The following is a 15,818-nucleotide window of genomic DNA, read 5'->3' as shown; positions in this document are numbered from 1 at the left end:
ATGTAACTACGTAACTCATTTTAAAGGTAGAACTCTTTCTAATTGATTACAAACAGGAAAAAGCCTACGGCATTTTCTTCTTTGAAATAGTAAGAGACTAGCCTCAAACAATCAAGTAGCTAACTAAATCAAATATATGTATTGGGTTTTTATTCCAATGACCGACTTTTAGTGGAAAATTTTAATATATTGACTTTAAATATAATAGCTGTACTAGCCTATACTATAGTTAAATGGCCTTTTAGTATAGGAAAGAGGTCGTTCTTTATTAATACGATTATGTTTGAAAGACTGCAGTGTGAAAAGACATCAAAAATGCAGTTTTTGGTGGAAAAATTTATTATCTTTTAGAAATAATTTATTTTAGTTACTATATATTTTTAACCCAATTAATTTCCTTTAAAATGCGATATTGAACAACCCTTTACGATGTTCCAGTGCCAAGCTATCTGTGGAAAAGAAAAAAGAAAGAAAAAAAGAAAAAAAAAAGAAAAAAATATCCCGTTTAGGCAGAATGTTGTAGTAGCTGCCACTTTTCTTGATTTTCAAGCCAATATATTTCCCCTGCTGTTCAAGCCAAGGGACAGAAATTTTACTATGCAGGGGTTTCGGACAAGGCGGTTCTAATGGTGTACTTTTTGTTTTGATCTGACTCTTTTTTTAAGAACTATGGGTTTTTATATTTCTTAACATTGGACGTGATCGTCTCTTACTAGGTTGCTAGCTACCGCTGCAACCCGGATAAAGAGAAAAAAAATACCCCGTTTAGGCAGAATGTTGTAGTAGCTGCCACTTTTCTTGATTTTTTAGTACTGATTTTTTAACTTGTGTGTAGCTTGCTTTGATCTAACCATTATGTATTCATGAATGAGACCATTTACAGTTTTGACGTTTCTTATATAGTAATTATGACGTCACTGCATTAAAAATACAGTTTTTATTGGAAAAATTTATTCTCTTTTAGAAATAATTTATTTTAGTTACTATAGATTTTTAACCCAATTAATTTCCTTTAAAATGAGCTATTGAACAACCCTCTACGATGTTCCAGTGCCAAGCTATCTCTGGATACAAAAAAGAAAAAAAAAGAAAAAAATATCTCGTTTGGGGAGAATAACGTGGTTAAAGTCAATTTTCTCGATTTTCAAGCCAATATATTTCCCTTGCTGTTCAAGCCAAGGGACAGAAAGTTTCCTATACAGGGGTTTCGGACAAGGCGGTTCTAATGGTGTACTTTTTGTTTTGATCTGACTCCTGCTTTAGGAGCTATGGGTTTTTATATTTCTTAACATTGGACGTGATCGTCTCTTACTAGGTTGCTAGCTACCGCTGCAACCCGGATATGCTAGCTACCGCTGCAACCCGGATTGCTAGCTACCGCTGCAACCCAGATTATGAACTTCTTCAGTGGGTATCCACGAATTAAAATCAGAGTTGTATCCTAGCCAGCGAATAAGAAACTATAGCTTACCCTTGCGATTACGTGTCTTTAATACTTATTAACATTGGACCCGATCGTCTCTTACTAGGAACTATAAATACAAACAGGAAAAAGCCTACAGCTTTTTCTTCTTTTAAATAGTAACAGGCGAAACTCAAACAATCAAGTAGCTAACTAAGTCGAATGTATGGTATGGTTTGTTATTTCAGTGATCGTTTTTTAATGTAAAAATATAAATACTGTAATCTTAACTATATTGAAGTTGCGTATGCAAGTTAGTTTAGGGAAGAGTTCGATCTTTATTATATTCTCTTTTAGAAATAATTTATTTTAGTTACTATAGATTTTTAACCCAATTAATTTCCTTGAAAATGCGCTATTGAACAACCCTTTACGATGTTCCAGTGCCAAGCTATCTGTGGAAAAGAAAAAAGAAAAAAAAAAGAAAAAAAAAGAAAAAAATATCCAGTTTAGGCAGAATGTTGTAGTAGCTGCCACTTTTCTTGATTTTCAAGCCAATATATTTCCCTTGCTGTTCAAGCCAAGGGACAGAAATTTTACTATGCAGGGGTTTCGGACAAGGCGGTTCTAATGGTGTACTTTTTGTTTTGATCTGACTCTTTTTTTTAAGAACTATGGGTTTTTATATTTCTTAACATTGGACGTGATCGTCTCTTACTAGGTTGCTAGCTACCGCTGCAACCCGGATGTTAGCCACCAGTCTCTTCGGAGGCGTGGGTTCAAATCTTACCGCTGGTATACGATTATGTTTGAAAGACTGCAGTGTGAAAAGACATCAAAAATACAGTTTTTGGTGGAAAAATTTATTCTCTTTTAGAAATAATTTATTTTAGTTACTATAGATTTTTAACCCAATTAATTTCCTTTAAAATGAGCTATTGAACAACCCTCTACGATGTTCCAGTGCCAAGCTATCTGTGGAAAAGAAAAAAAAAGAAAAAAGAAAAAAATATCCCGTTTGGGGAGAATAACGTGGTTAAAGTCAATTTTCTTGATTTTCAAGCCAATATATTGCCCTTGCTGTTCAAGCCAAGGGACAGAAAGTTTCCTATACAGGGGTTTCGGACAAGGCGGTTCCAATGGTGTACTTTTTGTTTTGATCTGACTCCTTTGTTAGGAACTATGGGTTTTTATATTTCTTAACATTGGACGTGATCGTCTCTTACTAGGTTGCTAGCTACCGCTGCAACCCGGATAGCCAATCCCACATTGGGTAGTTAGAACTTAACCAAAAATAAAACTAATTTTAACATTTTAAGGTATTTTTCCAGCTTGTATTGAAATATTCAAACTATTGCTCGGATACCATGGATATTTTTGCAGTTTACACAAGCTGCAAAGAACGCACAGGCTGATCTTTGTAAACTGAGAAAAATTTTACGAATGTTTTACCGGGATTACGAAAAATATTCAAAATTAAAGATTAAAATTATCTCTGAAAGAATAGATTTTGTTGAAAAGTCAGCTAGAGATGCTTTCGCAAAACCTCATAGTAATATCCAAAAGAAATGTTGCATGTTTAGTGAAAAGCTTCCAAGGTATGGACCGGCAACTGTGGAACAGTTTACAGATGTAATGGGAAATCTTATACATCACTGTGAATATATGGAGGCATAATTGTCCTTTACTTAGTTTCAGCTTAAATTCGATGATCGAGCCTTTATGTACTACATCCAACGACTATTACGTCATTGATCAATATTGTATATACAAAATTAAGATTTTCGTGAAAAATAATTAATAAAAAAAATTAAGTGCAAAAGGCGCTAGATCTAGAGATTTCCTTTAAAATGAGCCATTGAACAACTCTCTACGATGTTCCAGTGCCAAGCTATCTCTGGAAACAAAAGAAAGAAAAAAATATCCCGTTTGTGCAGAATAACGTGGTTAAAGTCAATTTTCTTGATTTTCAAGCCAATTTATTTCCTTTGTTGTTCAAGCCAAAGGGTGGTAGGTTTCTTATATAGAGGTTTCGGACAAGGCGGTTCTAATGGTGTATTTTTTTTTGTTTTGATCTGACTATTTATAGGAGTTACGGGTTTTTATATTTCTTAGCATTGGACGTGATCGTCTCTTACTAGGTTGCTAGCTACCGCTGCAACCCGGAAAGACTGAGAGAATTTACATCTTTGTCGTTCTTAAGTAGTAATTATGACGTCACGGCGTAATGATTTTATTGACGTCATGGCGCAATGGTATTATTTCATGACGTCATCAGAAACAACAATATAATTTCGTGTTTTTCTATTCACTTCATAGCTCTAATATAAAACTATGACGAAATTCATTATTTATCTAGTAGGGTTTCAGACAAGGTAGTTCTAATGATGTACTTTTGTTTTGATCTTACTCTATTTTTAGGAGTTTTGTTATATTTCTTAGCATTGGACTGATCGTCTCTTACTAGGTTGCTAGCTACTGCTGCAACCCAAATTCACATATATATATTTATTTATGAGAGGCAGCCTGGCTGAGTGGTCCAAGGCACTGGTGTTAGCCACCAGTTTCTTCGGAGGCGTGGGTTCAAATCTTACCGCTGGTATACGATTATGTTTGAAAGACTGCAGTGTGAAAAGACATCAAAAATGCAGTTTTTGGTGGAAAAATTCATTCTCTTTTAGAAATAATTTATTTTAGTTACTATAGATTTTTAACCCAATTAATTTCCTTTAAAATGAGCTATTGAACAACCCTCTACGATGTTCCAGTGCCAAGCTATCTGTGGAAAAGAAAAAAAAAGAAAAAAAGAAAAAAATATCCTGTTTGGGGAGAATAACGTGGTTAAAGTCAATTTTCTTGATTTTCAAGCCAATATATTTCCCTTGCTATTCAAGCCAAGGGACAGAAAGTTTCCTATACAGGGGTTTCGGACAAGCCTGTTCTAATGGTGTAATTTTTGTTTTGATCAGACTCTTTTTTTTAGGAACTATGGGTTTTTATATTTCTTAACATTGGACGTGATCGTCTCTTACTAGGTTGCTAGCTACCGCTGCAACCCGGACTATGACGACATTCATTATTTATCTACTAGGGTTTCAGACAAGGTAGTTCTAATGATGTACTTTTGTTTTGATCTTACTCTATTTTTAGGAGTTTTGTTATATTTCTTAGCATGGGACTGATCGTCTCTTACTAGGTTGCTAGCTACTGCTGCAACCCAAATTCACATATATATTTATTTATGAGAGGCAGCCTGGCCGAGTGGTCCAAGACACTGGTGTTAGCCACCAGTCTCTTCGGAGGCGTGGGTTCAAATCTTACCACTGGTATACGATTATGTTTGAAAGACTGCAGTGTGAAAAGACATCAAAATGCAGTTTTTGGTGGAAAAATTTATTCTCTTTTAGAAATAATTTATTTTAGTTACTATTGATATTTAACCCAATTAATTTCCTTTAAAATGAGCTATTGAACAACCCTCTACGATGTTCCAGTGCCAAGCTATCTGTGGAAAAGAAAAAAAAGAAAAAAAGAAAAAAATATCCCGTTTGGGGAGAGCCACTGAACAACTCTCTACGATGTTACAGTAACAAGCTACCTGTGGAAAATAAGAAAGAAAAAAAGATGCCGTTTGTGGAGAATAACGTGGTTAAAGTCAATTTTCTTGATTTTCAAGCCAATATATTTCCCTTGCTGTTCAATCCAAGGGACTGAAAGTTTCCTTTACAGGGGTTTCGGACAAGGCGGTTCTAATGGTGTACTTTTTGTTTTGATCTGACTCCTTTGTTAGGAACTATGGGTTTTTATATTTCTTAACATTGGACGTGATCGTCTCTTACTAGGTTGCTAGATACCGCTGCAACCCGGATCAATTACTATGGACTACATGTAAACATTGGACGTGATCGTCTCTTACTAGGTTGCTAGCTACCGCTGCAACCCGGATTAACATTGGACGTGATCGTCTCTTACTAGGTTGCTAGCTACCGCTGCAACCCAAAATATTTCCTAACATTGGACGTGATCGTCTCTTACTAGGCTGCTGGCTACCGCTGCAACCTGGAAATAGAAATTACAGAATCCCTATTAATTTTTCAGCTAACATTGGCTAGGTGTCGTTCTTTATTGTAAGACTTGCTTCAAAACTTCAAAGCGCACGGTTTCTCTGCCAATTTCAACCGGAAGTTCCAGTCCATCAAATTTTACAAGAACTCCAATTATTTCTCCGTTTGGTAGCAACTTGAAGCTTGTTACTGTTCCCATTGATCCATTTACTAGCCCCTTAGCAACACAAATATTTCATTGGAGCATTACACGTGCACCTACTGCAAGTAAAAAGCTCATGAAAGAACCGGCTGTTCTTTTTCTGTCGTTGCCAAAGTTTAAAACAGTGTTTGCTGCTTTGTGTTCGATTCGTTTGTCGTCAACAACTGAAGAGAGTCGATCAACTGCAGAAAGTTTAACGTAGTCTGAGCAGCTTTTTGTAAGAAGTAAATCGTTAGCTACCATACAATTTTCATTGGTGGGCATAAGAATGACAGGTCTATTTCCCTCTTCATACAATTTTGAGTAAAGATCTATAATTTCGTCATTTGAAGCTCTGTAGGAGTTCCCAATTTTTCTCTTGTAAAGACTATTCAAATTTTCACCAGTGCAAAACCCTTGTCTAATTTCAGCAAGTGTATTAGCATAACTCTTATCCATCTTTCGTCTCACATGTATGCTTAGTTCCTCATACTCAAATAGATGCCAGAGGTTAAAAGTACCAACTGATCCGATCCTGTTTTTTACTTCTAGTCGTGTGAGAGGCATATAAGGAGGATTACCACTTACTGGTCTTAATTGAAGAAAATCTCCCAAAAATACGCAGTTAGCATTACCCATTGGCAAATCAACTGCCAATATTTCTGATAGTATTAAATGAATGTACGTTAAAAGAAGAGACGAAACCATACAAATTTCATCAATAATAAAAACTCTTGTCTCCTTAAGTGTCTTTCTCAAAGTGAGAAGTTTTTCAGTGGAGAGAGGTGTGTATTTTGTGGTGTTTTCCTGATCAATAGCTAAACTTAAACAACTACGTATTGTTAAACAATTTATGCTATGTGCAGCAATACCAGTAGTAGGTGCCATAACTACAACGGGACAATCTTCATTCTTGAACTTGTTGCAAAGTAGTCTTCTCACGAAACTGATAACCCTAGATTTTCCTGTACCCCCACATCCAGATACAATCAACTTCAAAGATGTTGCACCATTGCGCTTGGTAACTGAGTCTAAAGTTTTGTCAACAACTCTCTTTTGATCGATATTGAGCGACTCATAATCATTTTTCAACCTGTCTTCGGTGTCACCATTTAAACTCTTTTTGTTTGCGTATAGCAACTCAACCATAGCATCTACTACTCTGTCAATGACTCCTCTCTGAATTGTATTTTCTGGGTCATCTTCAATGCTCTCATCAATATTTTCTGCCTTCAGAATATCTTTTGCACGTTCTCGGACCCTTTCTTCAAATTCTATATCGCTTTTCCTCTTAACAACAAATTTTTCATGTTAAGCTACCATGTCGGGATAGTTTACACTTTCAACACAGTAGGTTTCGTAGTTGCTATTTCCACTGACTACTAGTTCATTTTCATTTCTCCAAGGTTTAAACAATTTTAAAAGATCTCCATAGTAAGCATTTTTCTTCTCGTCAGTTTCAAATGGGTTTACCTTTCTGTGCTGTATGATATACGGTTTAAAAAGCCTTTTTCTGAGGTAGAAGGACCCGTCAGTTAACATCATATTATCATCAGTACCATTACGCTCCCGTTCATACCAAGACAATAACTGAAAAAGACTGATATTTTCCATATGTTCCGGTCTTTTAGGGTAGATATCAATAACCCAGTGGGCAATGTACAAATCACTACTCTGTGGATCGTTTTTAGCAAGCTTTTGAAGCTCCTCATACCTTCTCAGTGTCCTCTTCACCTCGCTCTTTTTCGCAAGGTCAATATATCTAAATTGCCTAGAAAGACTATACAATTTAGTACCAAGAAGCCTATCAGCAGCTTCAACTGCTCCAACTTGACGGGTTTTTATGGACTTCAACAAGTAGGACATAGTTCGTTGACCAAGACTTTTGCATGCATTATTTACTTCCTCCCACATTGCTTCTATTTCGACACTCTCTGCTTTTGTCATGTAATCGGTAATGTAATACGGTAATTTAGAGCCCAAATGGCCAATATATTGAACATCAATGTTTGCTTGATTAGCAATAAGTAACGCAGGAGAATAGTCATTTATATAACGCTCGTCATCTCTTCGAAGCAGATGATATATTATTTTTCTTGGCTTTTTACGGTTTGTACCATGAGCCAAGCAGTCAAGGATGTCATATAATTCTGTTCGTTCCTTTGTAGGACGAGGAAAGCCAAACTTACAATACGTAACCCATCTTCCTCTTTTTCTCTTATATTTTCTTTGACAGTATATATTACAGTGGTGCACTTGATGATCTTTGACCAGTTTGTGAAGAGTTGGACTAGTCAATCTATTTGGTATTTCACAAGTTATAATACTATTTATTTACTGAATCACTTCAGACGCTGTTGATTTCCCAATAATAGGAGCATCTTCAATCCACAACACACAGTGTACATGAGGCGCACCTCGTTTTTGATACTCGATACGCCAGAAATGATCCTTAATTTTACCAAACAAAGGATTCGTCTTTGAACAAATTAGCTCATTAAATATAGGTGTCCATTTTTTGTCAAAGTGCATGGAAACTGCAATTGGATCTAGACACGTCAACTCTGCTGGGGTCATTTTTGCCACACCAGGTAAGTTCTTATGGACAGTCCGTAAATAGTCAATAAATTCAGGAGAGTACCACTCAGCACATGAAACTGTCAGAAACAAAGTCGGTGGACCCAATTGCTCAATCATTGACTTTACTTTATAGGAAAGAGATTGAAAATACTGCTGAGATCCTCTGATTTTTGATTGAACAGAAAACAAAGTCGCTTCCATCTCTCCATCACGTGAATGAAGCCTGTCTATAAATTGACGAGCATTTTGATTTGGTTTCACAGTCCACAACATATGACCGACGCTATTACACATGTAAGAGAATTCTTGCAATTGGAAGCTGTGAAAAAGAAACTGTTTGTCAAGACGAAACTTAGTATGTCTGCTAAGAAGCCTTGATTTAAAATATTCTGCATTCCTAATCCGAAATGGTCTTGCCTTGTCACGCAAGCCATATTTGCCTTTCGGGAAAAGATTTGGAAACACTTTTAGATCAAGTTCTTCCTGAAATAAGTCTTCGCTCTCACCTTTTAGTTTCTTGATTTGAAATTGGTCAGTACCAAGATCTTTCATCTGCTTAAAATCTTCAATGAAGTCTTTTGGAACCGCTGAATTGAGAGGCTGGACAGAAAAATGTTCAACCAATGTAGATTTTGCGCTTTCTGTCAGTTTCTGAAGGATTGCAGCTTCCGGTATTTCAGGTAAATTATCAACACCAACCGCTTTTTCAGCAAGACGTGCTTCAAGTATTTTATTTAAATCTTCTAAGGTGTATGCATGTATTGTTTTATAGAGACTGTTGTTCTCTCTTAACCACAACAGTGCTTCATGGACTTTTCTCAGATCTATTAGTGCAGTCCAAACATTCTTGTTGTAAGTAGGCTGACCATTGACCTTTGCTTTTTTCTTTTCAAGATACTATCTCTGTTGTTTGTGTAGTACTGTTTTTTTCAATTTGCGTGCAGCTTGCTTGATTGAAACCATTATATAATTATGAATGTGAACATTTACAGTTCTGACACCTTATATAGTAATTATGACGTCACAGCGTAATGATTTTATTGACGTCATAGCGCAATGATATTATTTCATGACGTCTTCAGAAACAACAATATAATTTCGTGTTTTTCTATTCACGTCATAGCTCTAATATAAAACTATGACGACATTCAATATTTATCTAGTAGGGTTTCAGACAAGGTAATTCTAATGATGTACTTTTGTTTTGATCTGACTCTATTTTTAGGAGTTTTGTTATATTTCTTAGCATTGGACTGATCGTCTCTTACTAGACTGCTAGCTACTGCTGCAACCCGGATTCACATATATATTATTTATGAGAGGCAACCTGGCCGAGTGGTCCAAGGCACTGGTGTTAGCCACCAGTCTCTTCGGAGGCGTGGGTTCAAATCTTACCGCAGGTATACGATTATGTTTGAAAGACTGCAGTGTGAAAAGACATCGAAAATGCAGTTTTTGGTGGAAAAATTTATTCTCTTTTAGTAATAATTTATTTTAGTTACAAAAGGTTTTTAACCCAATTAATTTCCCTTAAAATGAGCTATTGAACAACCCTCTACGATTTTCCAGTGCCAAGCTATCTCTGGAAACAAAGAAAAAAAGAAAAAAAGAAAAAAATATCCCGTTTAGGAAGAATGTTGTAGTAGCTGCCACTTTTCTTGATTTTCAAGCCAATATATGTCCCTTTCTGTTCAAGCCAAGGGACAGAAAGTTTGCTATACAGGGGTTTCGAACAAGGCGGTTCTAATGGTGTACTTTTTGTTTTGATCTGACTCCTTTTTTAGGAACTATGGGTTTTTATATTTCTTAACATTGGACGTGATCGTCTCTTACTAGGTTGCTAGCTACCGCTGCAACCCGGATATAGAAATAATCAATAATGACGATAGTGATGATGACAGTATTCAAATACTTACAATACCATCACCTCAAATTGAAGTTATTATCGTTGAGGATGGGGCAGTGGAGAAGGATGTCATATATTTAATAATCATTATAAATATTTATTAAAAGAATGAATAAATGATTAGAAGGATGGTTGATTTCTTAAGAAAAAAAACATTACACTGCTATCTTCAATGAATTTTTTTTTATCTTTGATATATTATTTTAGAAGTCTCTGCTGGTATCCTTACTCTAAACTTAACGAGTAGGGGAAAATTAATATAGTACAAACAAATTTATTGTATGATTACGATATAAGACTTAAGAATGGTAATAATAATTATATTTATCGTTAAATGATATATGAGAGCTCTTCCATCCCGATTCAATTTGACAGGAATAAGAAAGTTTTTTTTTAGCAAAAACTGCTATCCTAATTCATGAGAATTAGCACACCGGATGCGCACTTGACGAGGTGCAATAATTATCCCTATTTAAATCTTTACGGAACTGATAAAAGTCATGTTTGTGGTTTAATGTCATAGTGGGGATTATTAATACCTAAGAGTTGACGGTTGTAAGTTGTCACTTTTGCTAGAATACTGAGTGCATGAAAATTACATGAATTTGTCGAAAAAGGGAATTATTTCCAATGAAAGAATTAAAATCGTTAGCAGGGGGGGGGGGGGGTGTTTACACGGTAAAAAAGAGCGTATTTTACGATTTATAATGACTATAAACATCACATAGTGGAGTTTGTATTGGGGGGGGGGGGTGTATACCCTGAATTTGAATATACTGAATGGGGACTACAACAATTATTTTATTTGGAAATAACCTAAGAAAATTTACTAAACAGAACTCAAATTATAAATCTTTGTAGCTAAAACTTCCAACTCGTCAATATTTAATGTTATCTCCATGATGCCTTGAGACTGTATGATAATTTAACCTCGACGCATGTCCATTATAAACAAAATCTCAAGGGCGAAAGGGAAACCTTACGTAACTCACTGATTGACATAGAAAGAAACATGTGATCCCGTCCCGTTAGTGGATCAATACATTTAGAAACATTCCCTCATTGGCCTAGAAAGAAACACGTTATCCTGTTCCCGTTAGCGGATCAATACATTGCCCCATTAGTATTCAGTGCGCATGTGCAAACTTCGTCCCGGAGTCAATACACTTAGAAACATCCCTGATTGAACTTGAAAAAAACGCGTGATCTTGTCCCGTTAGACTCGTTTATAGATGGCAGCAGAGGTGCCCTCCCTGTATTTAATTACCCCTTTCTACTGTTGTTGGCTTATTTGAGGTGTTTTTGGATTCTGGCAATGAAATGCTATTGGATATCCATGGCTACAAAATGGAACATATAAACCGATGCATGATGGCTAAAGGAGGTCTTTCCATGTTTATATCTTATAATTTGAATTTTTGCTTGCGGGATGACTTATCAAGGATTTTGAAGTTATTTTTGAGTCACAATTTATTGAAATTAGATCTAATGGAATTGGTTTAACCATAGGCAATATTTATCGTTCTCCTTGTGGTGCTGTTCTATTGTTTCTTCGGAATCTTGAGGAAATACTTGACATAATACTGAAACGCCCGTGTCAGTTAATCATAATGGGTGACTTTAATATAAATTTGATGGATTCAAAATTTCCTGCTTCAGTTGATTTTCTTTCAACCATGCTTGCCACTGGAACTCTACCAACTACTTCCATCCCCAAAAGAGTAACTATTGTTACAGCTTCTTTGATTGAAAATATCTCCTCTACGCTTAGCATGAAGGTAAACTCAATATTAGTTAGTGGTATCTCCGATCATTTTCCAATATTAAATAAAAAAAAAGTTTTTCTAATTGAAAGTAGGGAGCGACATTAAAACAAACAAAACTTAAAAGAAACAAAAATTATTCTGTATATGAAAGGGGCTGTCCCCTCCTCAACGCGTCGCTCTTTAAAGTTTTTTATTGTTTTAAAAAATAAAGTGGTGTGACAGTCAAACTTTAGCGTAAAGAGCGAGGCGTTGAGGAAGGGACAGCATCTTTCATATACGGAATAATTTCTGTTCGTTTTAAGTTTTAATGTCGCTCCTTACTTTCAGTTTGAAAAAACTTGTTTTTTAAAATTTAATTTCTGAACGTTTTTAATTAATGCAGCTTTTATTTTGGCTCACCGTACATGAACAATTAGAATGAAATTTGCATATTATTTTTACTTGTTTTGGCTAAATGGCTTTCGCGAAACTTTGTTCTAACGTAATTTACGAATTAACTTACGTAACGAACTTCTATATTTGTATGTTTTTGTTACGTATATCAGGGAGTTTACCCCTAGTCAATACCTCGCTCTTTACGCTAAAGTTCGAATTTTGTTCGATTCACAAACCCCTGAATCACAAATGCCGGTTAATTAGAATAGATAGCTCTTTTGAAAGTAATAAAAACAAAACTTTAGCGTAAAGGGTGAGGTATTGACTAGGGGGCAAACCCCCTCATATACGTAATAATTTCTATCTGTTTTAATTTTTAATGTTGCTCCTTACTTTCAGTTGAAAAAACTTGTTTTTTTTATTTAGTTCCTGATCGTTTTTTAAATAATGACGGGAAATCTGGCGCCCCCTTCACAGAAATGTCCCTTCCCCCACGGAAACATCCTCCATGAAAATATTGTCACCCGTAACCCCCTCCTCTTACCTCCCCCAAACCAGAAAAAAATCCCTCCTGAAACGTGTGTATACTTCCCATTAACCAATACTATATGCAAACAATGGGAAAAGTTCATAACTTGCAGCCCTTCCCATGGGAACTTTGGGGGATCATCCTCAAAGACATATTTGCTAAATTTTCGACTATGCTAAACAAAATGGCTATCTCAAAATTTTGATTGGGTGACATTGGGGAGAAAATGAGCGTGAGAGGGGGCCAAGTTGCCATCCAATTTTTTTGGTCACTTAAAAAAGGCATTAGAACTTTTAAGTTCCGTTCAGATGAGCCCTATCACGATATTCTAGGACTATTGGATCGATACGATCACCCTTGGGAAAAAAAAACAAACAAATAAACACGCATCCATGATCTTTCTTCTGGCAAAAAATAAAAAATTCCGCAATTTTACATATAGGAGCTTGAAACCTCTTTAGTGGGGTTCTCTGATGCGTTGAATCTGGCGGTGTGATTTTCATTAAGGTTCTATGACTTTTAGGAGTAGTTTTCTCCTTTTTAAGAAAATAAGGCAAATTTTCTCAGGTGCGTAACAGTAGAAAGGCCTCATGAGGTCCCGTCCGAACACCAAATATGGGCATAGAGTCCCTAGGGAGAACACCTGTGCTGTCAGTCCCACGGGTACACCAAATATGGGCATGGAATCCCCAGGGAGAACACGTTTCCGAGAAATGTCTCCGGGCGAAGTTAATTAACGTCTGACAGATGATGTCAGGGTTAAATGTTTCCAGGCGAAGTTCATTAATGGCTGACAGATGATGTCAAGGTTAATTGTTTCCGTGCGAAGTTAATTAACGTCTGACAGATGATGTCAGGAGAATTGACTCAGGGCAAATGTTTTGATCTTAGAGATGAAGTGATTAGCGCGGGAAAGGGTTTCTTAGTAATTTCAAAATGTGACAGCGCAGGGATTCCAAAAAAAAGGAACACGCAGAAATTACGTTTAGAGGTTATTTGGGCGAAACCGTTTTAGACATTTTAGGGAATTATTTCGGCGAAACAGAAATAAAAGGAATTTCGGATATGAATTATGTCAAAGCCTCCCCCCCCCCCCTCAGTGTAAGATTTCTCCTGAAAAGCTCACTAATAAAAATTTCCCTCCCTATGGCAAGAGCATACTTCCACTAAATTTCTACTATTTCTAATTTCAAAAAAAATATGCCTTAACTTTTCACGGACAATCTACAAACTACAGTTGAAAGTAAATATTTTTCAAGTTAATAAATTAAAAATGGAACAATTTAGGTGTTCCCTCCCCACGGTAATAGCATACTTCCTTTAAATGTCCACTATTTCTGATTTCAAAAAACACGCCCTGTAGTCATGCTTAATTTTAATTTATACACAAGTAATGAACCTCGGTTATGAATTGCATTTTGTGTGCCCATTACTTATTAATGTTCATTCCATCTTTTTTTCACAGGCTGGTGGATCCCTTTCCGATGTTCTGCGAGCTGTCGATGTACCTGTCATTTCGGATGCTGATTGCCGTGGAGCTTACGGAGAAACCGATGTCGCTGATAGTATGATCTGTGTCGGTGATCTTGCTAATGGCGGAATTGACTCCTGTCAGGTATGCAGTCTCTTTCTCCATCTCTTTTAGATGTCATTTGTGCAGTTAGTGCTTCTTCTTTATCGGTGATTTATTTTTACAATCGCAAATAGTCCATTACATGCAAAAAAACACAAAGAAATATCTTACAAGCCTTACCAAAGACTAGAATTGTCACTTGTCAAGGCTTGCATGGGAAGTGATTTAAATACACTTTGTGTACTAGCTGACTGAGCACATTGGGGGGTCTTTCCTTACCAGCCATATTTACCATCTCTGCACAACGTTAATAATTAATGATTGCACCACGACGTTTTAAAGGTGGTTAATAACTTTAAGTTGTATGTTAACATTTACTTTTTTATTTTTCAGTTGAAATTATAAACAATGTAAATAAGATCAATGATGGCATTGCCAAGGTGTCATTGAGACATTTTTCGCAAGGAAATTAGATTTTCTTTTTCACCTTTTCTCTCCCCACATAGGCACATAGGCACATAGCAAGCCCTATTTATTGGCTTAGTTAATTTTCTCTTGTCTTGATTGGTTCCAAAAAGCTTTCCTTTCACCCAAATATGTTATTCTTCTTTTCTCATTCTTTAATTTTATTTTTCTTACTCTTTAAAATTCATGTTGTGTAAATTTCGTCCTTTCAAAGCTCAGATTATACAATTTGAACTTTTTTGTACGTCTCAATCAAAATTAAAGTCTGCTTTTTCTAGGGTGATTCTGGTGGACCCCTCTACGTTGGATCCATTATTGTTGGTATTGTCTCTTGGGGATATGGATGTGTATATGCAGGATACCCAGGCGTGTATACTCGAGTGTCATATTACGTTTCTTTCATCAAATCTGTTTGATTGACATTAAATGAACAACTAATAAATCTGAAATTATATTTTAAAATTATGATAAGCTATTAGCTGTAATTTCAGGTAAGGTGACAAAAAATAAGAAAGTTTCAACCTCCAACTGATGTAAAGAATCATTGCTTAGAAATTCATCGTTTCAATCTCCTTCTTCTTCTTTGTAGATGGCATCTAGTTGGGTATTAATCATCAGGCTTATATAAACTTAGTACATTATAAATAGTTTCACTGACCACCCACACACCTTTTCCACATTTTTATCAAGTAATTCCCGGTAACGAACTGTAAGTGTCTCTCCTGCGACTAATTGATACTACAACTGTGTCTACAAGCAATTAGAGCAACTTGCAACTGCACCTGTGACTTTTTGTGACTGCTGTAACCACCGGTGGGTGTAGAGCAAAATCTTGGGGTGGAGAGGATGGACCAAGTGCGCCAATGTCACTCAAGCTTGAGGTTTATGTAATAGAGCTTTATGTAAGGTCGAGGTACCAATATCACTTTTGTCAGAACAATTGGTTAGGTCTAAGCGTTTATCCCCCTCATCATGTT

General features: G+C 36.0%; 1 protein-coding gene across 1 annotated transcript in view; it reads left to right on the top strand.

Annotated features, from left to right (window-relative positions):
• LOC148951819 (trypsin-1-like) overlaps window positions 1-15,306 on the top strand; it is a 51,620-nt gene extending 36,314 nt beyond the window's left edge. Inside the window, exons 2-3 of the mRNA XM_089089345.1 lie at window positions 14,269-14,418; window positions 15,120-15,306. Coding sequence (XP_088945471.1) covers window positions 14,269-14,418; window positions 15,120-15,257 — 288 coding nt within the window. The 3' untranslated portion in view covers window positions 15,258-15,306. The remainder of the gene's footprint in view (window positions 1-14,268; window positions 14,419-15,119) is intronic.
• Window positions 15,307-15,818: the final 512 nt, after the last annotated feature.

Source organism: Artemia sp. Qi Xiang Cuo, chromosome 5 (assembly GCF_049724085.1).
Source record: "Artemia sp. Qi Xiang Cuo chromosome 5, ASM4972408v1, whole genome shotgun sequence".
Lineage (NCBI taxonomy): Eukaryota > Metazoa > Arthropoda > Branchiopoda > Anostraca > Artemiidae > Artemia > Artemia sp. Qi Xiang Cuo.
The sequence above is the reverse complement of the archived record's forward strand: the minus strand, read 5'-3'. Positions and strand labels throughout refer to the sequence as shown.